Consider the following 13,002-nt stretch of genomic DNA (forward strand, 5'->3'; position numbering starts at 1 on the left):
ACGGTCCGACACAGTGACGGGCGAGGTCCGATATCGCCCGGACCGGCCACCCTCACAGCTAGCTCCAACGACTGGTCTAAACTGAAACTACAACACAGCAGCACAGCGGTGTGAGCCAGCGTGACGTCACGACAACACAGGTGACGTCACCACGGCGGTACCTCCGGCACGGTGACAACGGTTTACCGACGGCTGGACAGTGGCCCCGGAGCGTGATACATCTTGGATACTGAACATACCTACTGTCTATCAAAGCAGTGTCAACAAACGTAGCAATCTGTGCTCAAATGATCAAGCATTTAGGTGGCCACTTAACCCAAACCAGCCTGGCACGGTGTTAACCCGCGCACCGACGGGGGTCTGCGCCAACTTAGTACCGACGGGGGGGGGCGGATGACCGCCCCCCCCTGAGATCTCGAGAACGAAGCAAGATAGCGACAAGCGGTAAACGGCATCGGATACGCACGGACAAGGTCTACAATTTTTACTAAGGTCATTTTCAGGTCAGGTCAAAGATGACGTCACAGGGGTCGAAAAAGTCAAAATGGCGGCGCTAGATATGGAGAGGGTTTTTCTCGAATAACTTTCGAAGTAGTCAAGATAGGAACAAACTAAGGGCATCATCGTGATCCTCTCGTCAGTCCGCATCGAATGATATATATGTTGACCTCGAAAGGTCAAGGTCAAAGGTTGACCTCAGGTCACGTGACCTCGAGGTCATCATGTATATCATTCGATGCGTCTTGACGAGCTGAACACAATGAGACCATCCGCGCGGCTGTATCTTGTTCCTGTAAGGAGTTATTGGCAAAAAACCTTTGGTGACCTTTGATGACGTCACATGACCTTACAGCTGCCCAACAGCAAAACAGACCTCAAGGTAGTGAAGGTTGATCGTATGTGAAGTCATGTATGGTATATGGGGCCATTCCGACCCGTTTTAGTGGTAAAAACAGGGAGTTGATTTTTCCCCCATTGACTTATAATGGGGAGGTCGCGAAATTGACCTGACCTTAGGTCACCGACATCAAAATTCCGAGATATACAAATTGTAGCTACTAATGACCTAATAACATCCTGCGACTTTCAAAGGCCTCCGACATCTACTGTAGCTCTGGCACGGTGACAAAGTTGCAAAAAAGTGACTTGAGGTTGGGTCATTCAAAGTGACCTGGTGACCTGACCTTAAAAGTTAGGAGGTTCAAACTTGCACACCATGTGTAAAATTGATGAGAGAATAGTCATACCAAATTTCGCGGCGCTACGCGCCGCGGTTTTCCCGCTATCCGCGAAAAACCTCAGGGGGGGGCGGATATCCGCCCCCCCCCGTCGGTGCGCGGGTTAAAGTACCCACGGACCTGAGCCGATGGGACAGTTGTTTTTGTTTGTTGGGTTAGGCCCTTTCGGTCGACAAGACCATTGCAGAGCCGGAAGGATGATAGGATTTAGGGGGAGACATTGGTCTGGGCAGGCACCCTAGTGAGTCGCCGGGGCTGAGCCCGTCCAGAGGACAGGCCACCCAGCCCCAAGGCACTCACTGCACCCGGCTACGGGGTGCGCTCCCTCGGGAGCAGCGGTGCCGCTCCAAGGGAGCAGCCCGCATGAGATAAAGTTGCCTGTCCAGCCCGGAGGGTGGTTGTGGCGTGGAGGAGAAGGATTTCAGTATCCTGAGGATAGAAGCACGGATGGGTGATGGGACAGGGCGACTCAAAGCACTTCTGGATATGAAGGTCTAGACGTGCATTGTGTACAGAACAGCGCTGCCGACGGGACACGGTGCTGCCATCTGTTGTCGAGTTCCGACACCGCTGACGGCACATGAGCGGACGAGGCACCGGGAAGCTAGTCGTCTAGCCAAAGTACTTCAAACAAATTTTGCTGCGTTTGGGAGGCTTGGTAAGCTTGTCGTATAGAGACTCTGGAAACGGAACACGTCAGATTACACACTGATTGCTAGTGATGTTACATGGGGCAACTCAAATTGATGACGTCACCTACAGATACATAACTACGAACATAATGACAATGTGTGTATCACTAACCCGGTTTACATAGGGTTTGTTGCAAGCTTATATCTCCGTCCGTGATGTTGCAAAAGATGCCAATGGTGCTTAACAATTTACAAAATGATCCCCTCTAAATATTTGTAGACCACTGCATCGAAATTATCGCCAAATTAACGAGCTAGAGCCTCGTCAAATATGCTATGTAAACCGGGTTACTGAGTAATGACGTCATGAGGGCTGATACTGATACTGTGACGTCACTTACGGAGATACACGTCACCAAGCGTGACGTCAGTACTGGTGACGTCACGTGCGTCAGTGCGTGTCCGAGAGGCCGGTGGCGCCGTGTCGGCTGGTGTGGGTGGTCAGAGACGCCGTCACTTACTGGGGACCAAGAGATCGATGGTACGGGACTGGCCACTGTCACGTCCCAGGTCTGTCTCGTGCAGGGCGGTCAGGACAGCCTGGCAGTTTTCGAGTGAGGAGGTTAGGAACAGTGTCTTCAGTTTCCTGCATGTCACTGCCATCCTGCAACAGATCACAACAAAACAGAACGGGTCAGTATACGGGACACAGTCACACAGTGGCACCAGCGGTCGACTCGACACGGAAACACCATGTAGTTCCAATGCCTTTCATAACAGAACATATGTGCCTCCGGCTATCTCCAGTTTCCAGTCTTGCCCTGCAATTTGCTACGCACGTTTCACACAATACTCTTAGAGCCTTATACCACCCAATATTATGTCCATATGCATAGTAATACCAGTCCAGTCCAGTCGTCTGTCTGTCTGTTTGCATGGCATCAACACAACTGTCAGGGCTGTGTGGAGCGCGTGTTGTCGCCCCGTGTTGTCGTGCTGCGCTGTGGTTGGCTGTCCCCGCCGCCCGGGTCACGTGACGTGGCGACCGGCCGGTCGGGCCGTGCGGCGGGGCCGGGGGTGAGTGACAATACAGACGCGCCAGCGACCGGGTGTTTGCTGCTGCGTGCGTGGCCACGTGACATGGTGGCAGCGGTTCAGTGATCGCCATGCCTGAGGACGCGAAGAGTGCGACGCTTAGTGGCACTGCCACTGTTCCAGTGATCAGAGTGTCATTGTCGGATTTTCCGGTCTACGACGGTAGCTCGGCACCCGACCGTTTCATCCAGCAGTGCGAGCGGCTGGCGGCCCTCGGGGGCATCGCTGATGGGCAGCTTCAGACCGTCATCGCGGCGCGATGTCGCGGTCTGGCCCTGGAGATCGTCGAAGCTGACGGCGAAGTGGTGGACGTCACAGGCCGACTGCGTGCCGCCTTTGGCGCCGGGACATCCGAGTTGGCTGTGTCGCGTCTTGGCTCAGCGGTCAAGGGCGACGCACCGGTCCTGGAGTACGCCACGCGTATCAAGGAGCTGGTGCGTGATGCGTGCCCCGAGTTTTATGACGCCTCGGGCAAGGTCAAGACCATCTGTGTACCGGCCCACAAGGCCGCTCTCTACCGGCATCTTCTGATCGGGCTTTCGCCGCAGGAGAAACTTTTGCTGTCCCGTCAGAACGTGTCCACGTTCGACGCCGCCGTGGACGTGCTGCGTCGTGAGGAGACGCTGGCGGAGGCTTTCGGCGAGGAGGAGCGCCGCGCGAGCGCTTGGGTTCAGTGGGCGGATCGCGAAGTGATGGGGGTCGGGCGCGGAGACATGATGTCTCCGACTCCGAGCGGTGATCGGAATCAGGAGGATTCCTCGCGCCGTGAACGTGACCGTCCGTCCGTGGAGCGGGCGCGCCGGAGCCCGAGTCCGGCTCGCGGCTCCTGGGGGCGGTCCCGCGCCGTCGCCGCTGGCGGGCGCTCGGGCGGCTCGCCGTATGCGCCCTCTCGTGGCGGCCCTCGGGGCTCGCCTCGCCGTGATGACTCGCCGTGGCCGACTCGTCGTGGTGACCCGCGGCGCGCGCCTCGCCGTGGCGACTCACCGTGGGCTGCTCGCCGTGGCGACTCGCGACCGGCGCCTCGCCGGGATGACGCGTCGCCTGACAGTGAAGAGGAGTGGCGGCCGGGGCGCCCCGGCGGGAGACGCGGCTCGCCGGCGCCGCCGGACCGCACACGGAGGGAGGTGCGCTGCTGGTCGTGCCGTGGCTATGGGCATCTGAAGCGGCAGTGCCCAAACGGCTACTAGGGCAGCGTGGACGTCGGGTGATGACTCTTCCGACTACTCGGGTAAATGTGAACGGCTTCCTGGTAAGTGACGCACTTTTGGACAGTGGGAGCCAGTTGTCCTTACTCGATAGTCGTGTCTTTAGTGTCATCGCCCCGAACGCTGAACTGACGGCACCTGCCCGGCTGTTATCGGCTACCGGTCATCACTTGAACGCGGTAGGGAAATGTGTTTTGCCAGTGCTAATCGCAGATGGTCGAACTAAGGACACGGAGTTCACAGTGGTACATAATTTGTCTCACGACATTGTGCTGGGGTGGGACTTTATGTCGGAGAATGGAGTTGTTTTGAATTGTTCGCCAGATGCGAGCCAGATTAAAGTCAGGACAAAGAAGCCCATTTCAGTTCCCGCGCGATCGGCAGTTTGTCTAAATGTGAAAGTTGATCGGCCCGTGTGTGTTGCGGGGGAATATTTGTTTGTCGGGCAAAGTTCGAATGATGTCGAAATATGTGACTCGTTACTTACGCCATTTTCCGAGACGGAGATACCACTTTATGTTCGCAATCGTTCCGACCGCGTTATCACGATTCACCGCCGCAGCGTCATTGGTTATTTGGAGAGCGTCGAGCCCGTGGAGGCCGAGCCTGCCGAGCGCGTCGGGGAGGCTCAGGTGAATGCTGTGTCGGCGGACGACAGTCGCTTTGTCGGGAAGTCCACGGCCGACATTCTCTCAGAGTTTGTTGTCGGAGAACCGCTCTCGGCTACTCAGCGTGATCGGCTGGCCGATCTCCTCAGGTCGTATCCCGAGATATTTTCGCGAAGCTACGCGGATATCGGGACATATAACGGCGGAGACGTTGATTTAGAGCTGTTGCCAGGAGTCCGCCCTCAGTTCGTTAGGCCATACCCTGTCCCGTGGGCCCGAGAGGACCAGCTCAAGGCCCAGCTGGACGAGCTGCAGTCTTGTGGTGTTATTGAGGAGGGAGAGCCGTCCGACTGGAACAGTCCCATTATTCTGGTGCCCAAGGGAAAGGACAAGCGTGAATTTAGAATAGTGCAGGATATGCGGTCCTTGAATAAATGTTTGATGCCCAAAACGTTTGTGTTCCCGAATATAGATGATTTTATTTTTTCATTAGGCGACTGGAAAATCGCGTCCTCGTTAGATATTAAGTCTGCGTTTTGGAATTTGTGTTTGACGGAAGAGTCCAGTAAAATATGCGCATTCTATGCTTTAGGCAAGACATATTATCCCCGTCGCATGCCAATGGGGTGCATGCAGAGTTCGTATTTTTTGCACCTAGTTATGCGCCGAGTACTGGGAGACTTGCCTGGCGTTCACATTTATTGTGATGATATTTTGTGTACTAGTTCCTCGATAGAAGATCATTTCCGTTTACTGCATAGCGTCTTCGAGAGGCTTAGATCAGCCGGTCTCAAAATCGCTCCGGAGAAGTGCAAGCTTTTCCAAACGTCCCTGACATATTTGGGACACCTCATCACGCCGGACGGCATATCCATTGATCCCAGCCGTCTCAAGGTGATTGACGAGATGCCCCGTCCGTCTTCTATTAAGCAGGCCAAGCGTGTCCTCGGTTTCTTTGGTTGGTTTCGGAAGTTTTTCAAGTCTTTCTCGACTGTGGCAGAGCCTTTAGTTGTGTTGAGTAATGCCGATAAGTTCTATTGGAATAGTGAGCTGGAGCAGTGTTTCCTGCAGCTGAAATCTGAGCTCACTGCTCACGTGGTTCTCAGTTACCCGCGGAAGGATTGTCCGTTTATTCTATATACGGATAGTTCATCGTCGGGATCGGGACAGGTTCTCTCCCAGATCTGGCCCGATGGCCAGGAGCGGATCGTTGCTTTCAGTGGCAACCGATACAGTCGCGCCCAGCGCAAATGGACTATTTTCGAATTAGAGCTTTTCAGTTTTATCCAAGGTCTCAAGAAATGGTTCAAGTATTTGGCTGATAATGAGTTCCGATGGATTTGCGATTGTAAGAGTGCTTTGCAAATTCTGAAAAATAAGGAGTGGATCAATCCCCGCTTGGTCCGCTGGCGAGCGTTCGTCAGCCAGTTTCGTTTTACAACGGAACACAGAGGTGCCTCGCAGATGCGTCATGTTGATGCACTCTCTCGCCTTCATGAGGACGCTCCGGCCTCTGAGGATGACGCCGAGTCCGATGGCGTGGCGCCGGCGGCTCGGGCGCTGCGGCCGGAGCCGGTGTCGGGGCCGGAGCCGGTGCGTGTCTCGCGAGGCGGCCGTGGCGCCGCCCGTGGTGCGGCGGGGGGCCGGGCGCGCCGGGCGCTGGGTGACAATAACCTCGATGCTGAGCCCCCGATTGTGCCCAGCGAGGCGCGGAGGCAAACAAATGCGACGAGTGCTGAACTCGAAGGATCGCCTTGTGCGTTGGATGGTGTGCTCAAGGAGCAGCCGGTGGAACCGGAAGCGGCTCGGGAGGTCTTAATGACTACTGCTGACTTTTTAGTCCAGCAGGCTCTCAAGCCGGAATCAGTAATCTGGTACCAGAAACACGACCGCAATTGTCGAGCTATTGCGCACCGACTGAAGCACAACAAGTGGCCCAGGTACGCGCCGCCCGTTCTGCGGCGGTTATCAGCAGACCAGTTCACTTTTCGTAACGGGATGTTATTCCGCGGTGATCAGATTGTCTGGCCTCTGTCTAAACGATTCGAGATGCTCTACAATCATCACGACGTATCGCAGCACGCCCATGGAGGCGCCGGGAAGCTGTACGAGCTACTTAGCCGGCACCTCTGGTATCCGGGCCTGCGGTCCGACTGTACCGACTACGTAAAGAGCTGCACGAGGTGTTGCCAACGGAAGGACACGAGAGCCCATCGCTCGCCTCTGCTGCCCCAGCGAGCTTCATACCCCAATGAAGTACTCGTGATCGATATACTTTCCATGCCGAGAGGGAATGTTCACGGATGCTCAATGATTTTAACGTGCGTTGATAAATTTACCGGATATTTGACCTATTATCCACTGCGCTCCGGCGCCGCAGATTACGTTGTGGAGGCGTTGACACAGCATTTTTTGACCTTCGGTCCCCCTGAGCGCATTGAGAGTGACGCGGGTTCGAACTTGCTGAAACACGGTCATGTCAAGGTCTTGTGTCAACATTTCGGTGTGAATATTCGTGTGAGTGTAGGGTATCATCACGAGGCGGTGGGTGCAGTGGAGCGGCGTCATCTGGACATTAAACGCCGCTTGCGTGCTGTCTCTGAGTCGGGCGGCGCTGACTGGGAGACACGCTTGTCTGGAGTGGTCTATTCCTTGAACAATGAGATTTGTGACACTACTGGATACAGCCCGTTTTTTCTGTATTTCCTGCGCCATCCGAATAGTCCGCTGTCACAGCTAGCTAGCGCGCCCAAAAACAAGTATTCGCCAGATTTTGTGCACGAAAAACTGCGTCTGTTATCAGCGACCCTTCGGCAGGCTCAGGACCGTCGTGATGAGATGTCTGGTCGTTACCAGCGCCAATTTGACAAGCGGTATCATGTACGCGATGTTTGTTACCGGGAAGGAGACCGACTTTGGGTGAGAAATGTTACAAGGGCCTCCAAGATGGAGGACCCGTGGGTCGGACCGTTCATAGTGTCATCGATGGTCGGGCGCAGACATGTTGAATATATCACCGACAGGGGCGTCCGTCGAACCCATGTCCAGAATACAAAGCCGTATGAGGTGCGCCGCCCGTAGTTCATGTTCGTTGCCGCGCTGCCGTATGTTAAGGTTTATGTTCACTTGTTCGCTGCCTTGTTTATTGTGTGTATCCGTTGCACATTTTCGTGGAAGGGGGGTAATGTCAGGGCTGTGTGGAGCGCGTGTTGTCGCCCCGTGTTGTCGTGCTGCGCTGTGGTTGGCTGTCCCCGCCGCCCGGGTCACGTGACGTGGCGACCGGCCGGTCGGGCCGTGCGGCGGGGCCGGGGGTGAGTGACAATACAGACGCGCCAGCGACCGGGTGTTTGCTGCTGCGTGCGTGGCCACGTGACAACAACCACCTGAATCAAAAAGTCTGCTTGTGGAGGCCTATTCTTCTGTAAAGAGTTTGTTTCTATTTCCAGTGTCCCCGTGCCCGTATTACTATGTAAACCTCCAAGGGATACCCAGTTTCTGGGGTTATTGCGGTCTATCCAGATAGGTACACATAAATATCCGCCGTCGCCGTCCGGCCGACTGACCTGCTGACCGCTGCCACCTCTGACTGGGTCAGGGCAGGGATGTCCGCGAGGGGCCGGGTGTCTTTGAACTCCAGCGTATCCAGCTGGGAGCAGCCGTGTAGGGCGGACAGCGCAGTGTCGCAAATGACGCCGGATCCGAAAACAGTGACGTCCTTCAAGCTGGTGAGGACAGTCAGGAGGCGTCCCGTCGCTTCCAGTGTCACTGACGGTGAGTCTGTAAAACATAAATAAAGATACTTACGCTAACTGGAATGACAAAAGTCAACAATATTCATAGCGAAATACTGAATAGTAGGATGTCTTTTTTGGTAAGCAGCGAAAGAAAATATTAGTAAACTCGCGCGCTTTTTTGTGCCAAGTAGGATGCAACTGTTAAAAGCAGGCTAACCATTTCCTAACAGCTAAATGTTCTTTTTCTAGCATGAGAGGAAAACGAGAAGAACTTTGAAGCAAACACGAGAAAGGAAAAAAGGTAAAGTAAAAATGGTGGCGTCTCCGACGGCCTTCCTTTTAAGTTTTAAGAGAGAATGCGTTTTGCTTAATTAGGCCCGGTCAAAAATAATGTCACGCGGAGCTTTTGTGCGTGTAATGGCCAACACACCCCTTCACAAGCGATCGTCACGACATTCCGGAACATTATGATCCTGCTGCTCACACCGTATGAACAACCCCGTGACTGTGTGGGTCGCCAGAGCAGTCAGCTGGTCCAGGAGTGTGTCCGTGCCTTTCTGTATACCAACATCCAGCCCAGATGTCGGCCATCGGGGGTGACTCAGCGGCGCTCTAGTCATCCCGGATCCTGTGGAGAGGGTAAAATTAGCCGTAAACCCGCGCCGTGACGGGAGGGGGAGGGTGGGGGTTTTCATAAACTACGCGCATCTATCTTTTATATTTGCAGAAAATTGAGAGGATGTTTATCCTCCATTTCTCTATAGAAACTGCCATTTTGACACTTTCAAACGTAGTTTTATGGGTTCCTATTGAAAACTGAATTGGAAAATGACACAAGTGATCTTAAATTTTACTTATGAAGTCGTATAAGATCGACAGAGGACCAAGGTCATGAGCAGTTTTTCGACGATGGCTTTTGAATTTTGATAGATCGGGCAATAGACATTGGCAGACACTGAAGCTGTGCTAGCTACTTGAACCTTGAATATGCCACGCTCAACAGAACGGAATCACATGCATGTAAGTTGACCGCCTGCTATGAAGCTGATCTCGGGTCAATTCGTGAAACTGATATTTTACTGGTCAAACTATCGTTCATCATTCGACGCGTCTCGACAAAACAAGGATCAGATGCTGGTAAAAGCACTGCCGTTATGTGACAGTGATGCAGTTCATATAATTGATGTTGATGTTGTCAGTGATCATTTGATCATTTGTGAATAGCACCAAATAAGAATCATTGATAATGTGCTAACTGACAAACAATCAAGGCGCAATGGGGTTGGGACCTATCTGCATGCTCTGTATGTTTTGGTAAAATAAAAAAGCTCAGAATTTTTAATGATTTAATTTAAAATCACTTTGTTAAAAAAAATGCCTAGTTAGTTCAGAAATTAATTATTTGTGGCTGAAAACAACTTGCTTCTGATTGGTCGGGCTAATCATGACGTCACATGTAGGTATATAACTGTCTGTATATTTGGCGCAGTTGAGACATACATTTTCTATGTATTTTCCTATGGTAAATCGGAGTGATTGGTCGTGTTTTCAGTGTCTCTTTATTTTGCGCTGGTATTGCGTGGCTAAGGAGTTTTATCAAGAATGGCATATACTAAAATGTTCCTTTAATAATGGAGCTTCAATATCTGTGAGTTTTATTGGCAAGCGAAAACTGATTTCGCTGTTATTTTATCTGGAAATTACTCATTTTTTTTTAGGTCAATATTCAAAATATTTTACGGGAACAAGTTGGCACTTTTCTTGATTTTTGCACTCAAATCGCGTGCGATTCAACTGTATTGGAACTTGCAAAGAAGCTTGGTGATTAATTAACTGTGTTGTTATGGCACTGTTTGCAAAGCATGGATAATGAAACTCTGCCAAAGACTTAGCTACATAGCAATGCCTCAAGTAATACGCAGGAGGGACAGAATTCAGAGTCCGATCGAGAAGAATCGGTGCAAATGCTACGAAGACCAGGCAGCTCTGATACAATAGCTAGTCGTCTCACTACTCTCACTCCATTAGACCAGCTGATTCCCGACAGCACCGACTCGGATGCAAAGATGGAGCTCATCTTCCAAGCCAGAAACCAGTTCTTTGATGGAAGATGTGATGCCGCCTCTGTCTCTGCTTTGTTGGCCACTTTGGACGGGGCGGAGCTCCGCTCCTTGCGTGAGCGGTTATTCGCCTGTCATCCAGAAATAGTTCCTTCGTTTGCTGGCCGTTCCCTGATTAGGTGCAATACGGGGAGCTGTAATCAGGGAAGTAACTTTCCATATGAAAGGGGTGCAGGTGCACCCCCGTCCCCCATCCACTAGAAGTGCACCCCCATAGGCTAAGCGGCGCCCCACACGCCGCCCCACACGATTAGCTCTAGAGCAGATGGCGAGGGTGATTTCCCGGCTACATTCCATCTCGGCGTCGTGATGCTTGTGGGCTTGGAAAGCGTCCAGTCGTATGTAGGGTAGTGTAGGGGTAGGGTTGAGTTCAATAAGGTCCTTACATTTGAAAGGTTTGAACAACCCGCAATCCACTTTGGACAATGCCTCAAGCAATGCCTGCACTTCTAGTGGATGGGGGACGGGGGTGCACCTGCACCCCTTTCATATGGAAAGTTACTTCCCTGATTACAGCTCCCCGTATTGCACCTAATCAGGGAACGGCCAGCAAACGAAGGAACTATTTCTGGATGACAGGCGAATAACCGCTCACGCAAGGAGCGGAGCTCCGCCCCGTCCAAAGTGGCCAACAAGTATGACCATGTAAGCGAAGTGCTGAAAGAGTTGCGGTGGCTCTCGGCCGAGAATATGTGGCGTCTACAGTCTGTCACGCTATTAAAGAAAATCCTCGAGACAGGAGAGCCCGAAGCCCTATCCAACGCGATTGTGTCGCGAGGTAGCGTGCATGGGCGTGATACGCGTCAGGCCGACCTGCTCGATTTACCCGTGATTAGAACGGAATCCGGGCGCCGCCGGTTCCTATACGCCACTGTATCGCAGTATAACGCTCTGCCTCAGGCGCTGCGCAATCTCGGTCACAGGCTCTTTCGGAGGGAGTATCGGAAGCTCCTACTGCGTGAGCAACACGGCGACCCGGCCAGTGTGTAGCGGCGCGGTGGCGCAAATGTGAATATGTGTGCAAATGTGATGCGTGTGTGTTGTATGTAATGTTGTGCCCACCTCATTCGTTTCACCTGACTCGGCAGCCAATAATAGCCATTTTCGGATGGATCGGCTTGCCACGATAAGTACATTACAATACAATACAATACAATCAGCACAACATACCACAAGTTAAATAAAAAAAAACTACCAAACTCCGCCCAACTAATATTAATAAACATTACAGCCAAACTAATGGCCTAAATAAAAATATATCTCAAATCCTAACAGTTATCGCGGGTGATGGCGCTATGAGTTGCTATTATCCAAAACAGATGCAAATAAACATGTTTGTATGTCCTATGTATGTTTGTTTTAAAAACGTTGCAGCGGCGCTGGGAACTGCAGTCTTAGATCTGGGTATGTTTGGCATATGCAACTCTTCATATACACATTAACCCTATTTCGGACGGGGAGGCCTTTCAGGATTTTCTTGTACAATTGCCAAACGCCGCGAGACATTCAGCTCATATTTGGTGACTTTTCCTAAATGCTCATTGCGCACATCTCAGCAAAAAAAAAAATGCCGGGTCAGGTCAGGTCAGGTAACCAGAGCGGGTTTGTTGACCCCACCTCAGAAAAGTTTGCAAACACGTCAGAGCTTGAGTTTTTCACGAAGTTATTTCCTCTCATCAAGTCTTCAAAACAGTACCTGCAGTATGTATCGTTTGTATATCTCAGAATTTTTGATCTGTGACCTGAGGTTAGGTCAGAGTCGTGACCTTTACATTGCAAGCCTATGGAAAAGTATTGAAATGCGACCTGCACCTCGAGTAAACGAGTCAAAACCACCCAATTCATTAAGAATTGTGACAAATTATCTTATCTGTAATGATCCAGGTGCCATTTACTGACAGGGACACCGGGGAGGGTTATCTGAGCCGAGATCATGTGGTGATATCTACCATACATCAATGCTCACAATACTTACAATATTGACAATGCTTTTGCTTACAACACTTACAATACTTACGATGAGACCAGCAAGCACTCTGCCGTTACAGTTCTAACTTCTGTTTCGAAAACCGACGTTACACACATTCGCTGCCAGCATAACATGTATTGTTTGACAGTAACAAAATACAATTGACATCTGAACCCCAAACGGACCGCCATCCACATTCCACTCAAATTGTATAACCCTGACCGGTCAGGGCGCGAATGGAGGTCATCTCCTGGGCATTACACTCAGCCCTTGCACAAAATATTGACAGGGGGCAGGTAGTCTCTCTTATAGCTGCTGACACCTCTAAAGCTTTTGACAGCGTTGAGCATGGCCGGCTCGTGGAGAAGCTGGGGCTGGTATGGTATTGACCCCTGGTGGTT

The 13,002-nt window shown here is 51.9% G+C and overlaps 1 protein-coding gene across 1 annotated transcript in view; it reads right to left on the reverse strand.

The window, feature by feature from the left end:
* Positions 1-1,672: 1,672 nt before the first annotated feature.
* Positions 1,673-13,002, reverse strand: part of LOC122393463 — a 34,262-nt gene continuing 22,932 nt past the window's right edge. Inside the window, exons 6-9 of the mRNA XM_043389484.1 lie at positions 8,997-9,140; positions 8,342-8,555; positions 2,392-2,534; positions 1,673-1,918 (exon numbers count right to left, since the gene is read on the reverse strand). Of these exons, the coding sequence (XP_043245419.1) occupies positions 1,851-1,918; positions 2,392-2,534; positions 8,342-8,555; positions 8,997-9,140 (569 nt within the window). The 3' untranslated portion in view covers positions 1,673-1,850. The remainder of the gene's footprint in view (positions 1,919-2,391; positions 2,535-8,341; positions 8,556-8,996; positions 9,141-13,002) is intronic.

Source organism: Amphibalanus amphitrite, unplaced genomic scaffold (assembly GCF_019059575.1).
Source record: "Amphibalanus amphitrite isolate SeventyFive unplaced genomic scaffold, NRLGWU_Aamphi_draft 000536F_arrow, whole genome shotgun sequence".
NCBI lineage: Eukaryota > Metazoa > Arthropoda > Thecostraca > Balanomorpha > Balanidae > Amphibalanus > Amphibalanus amphitrite.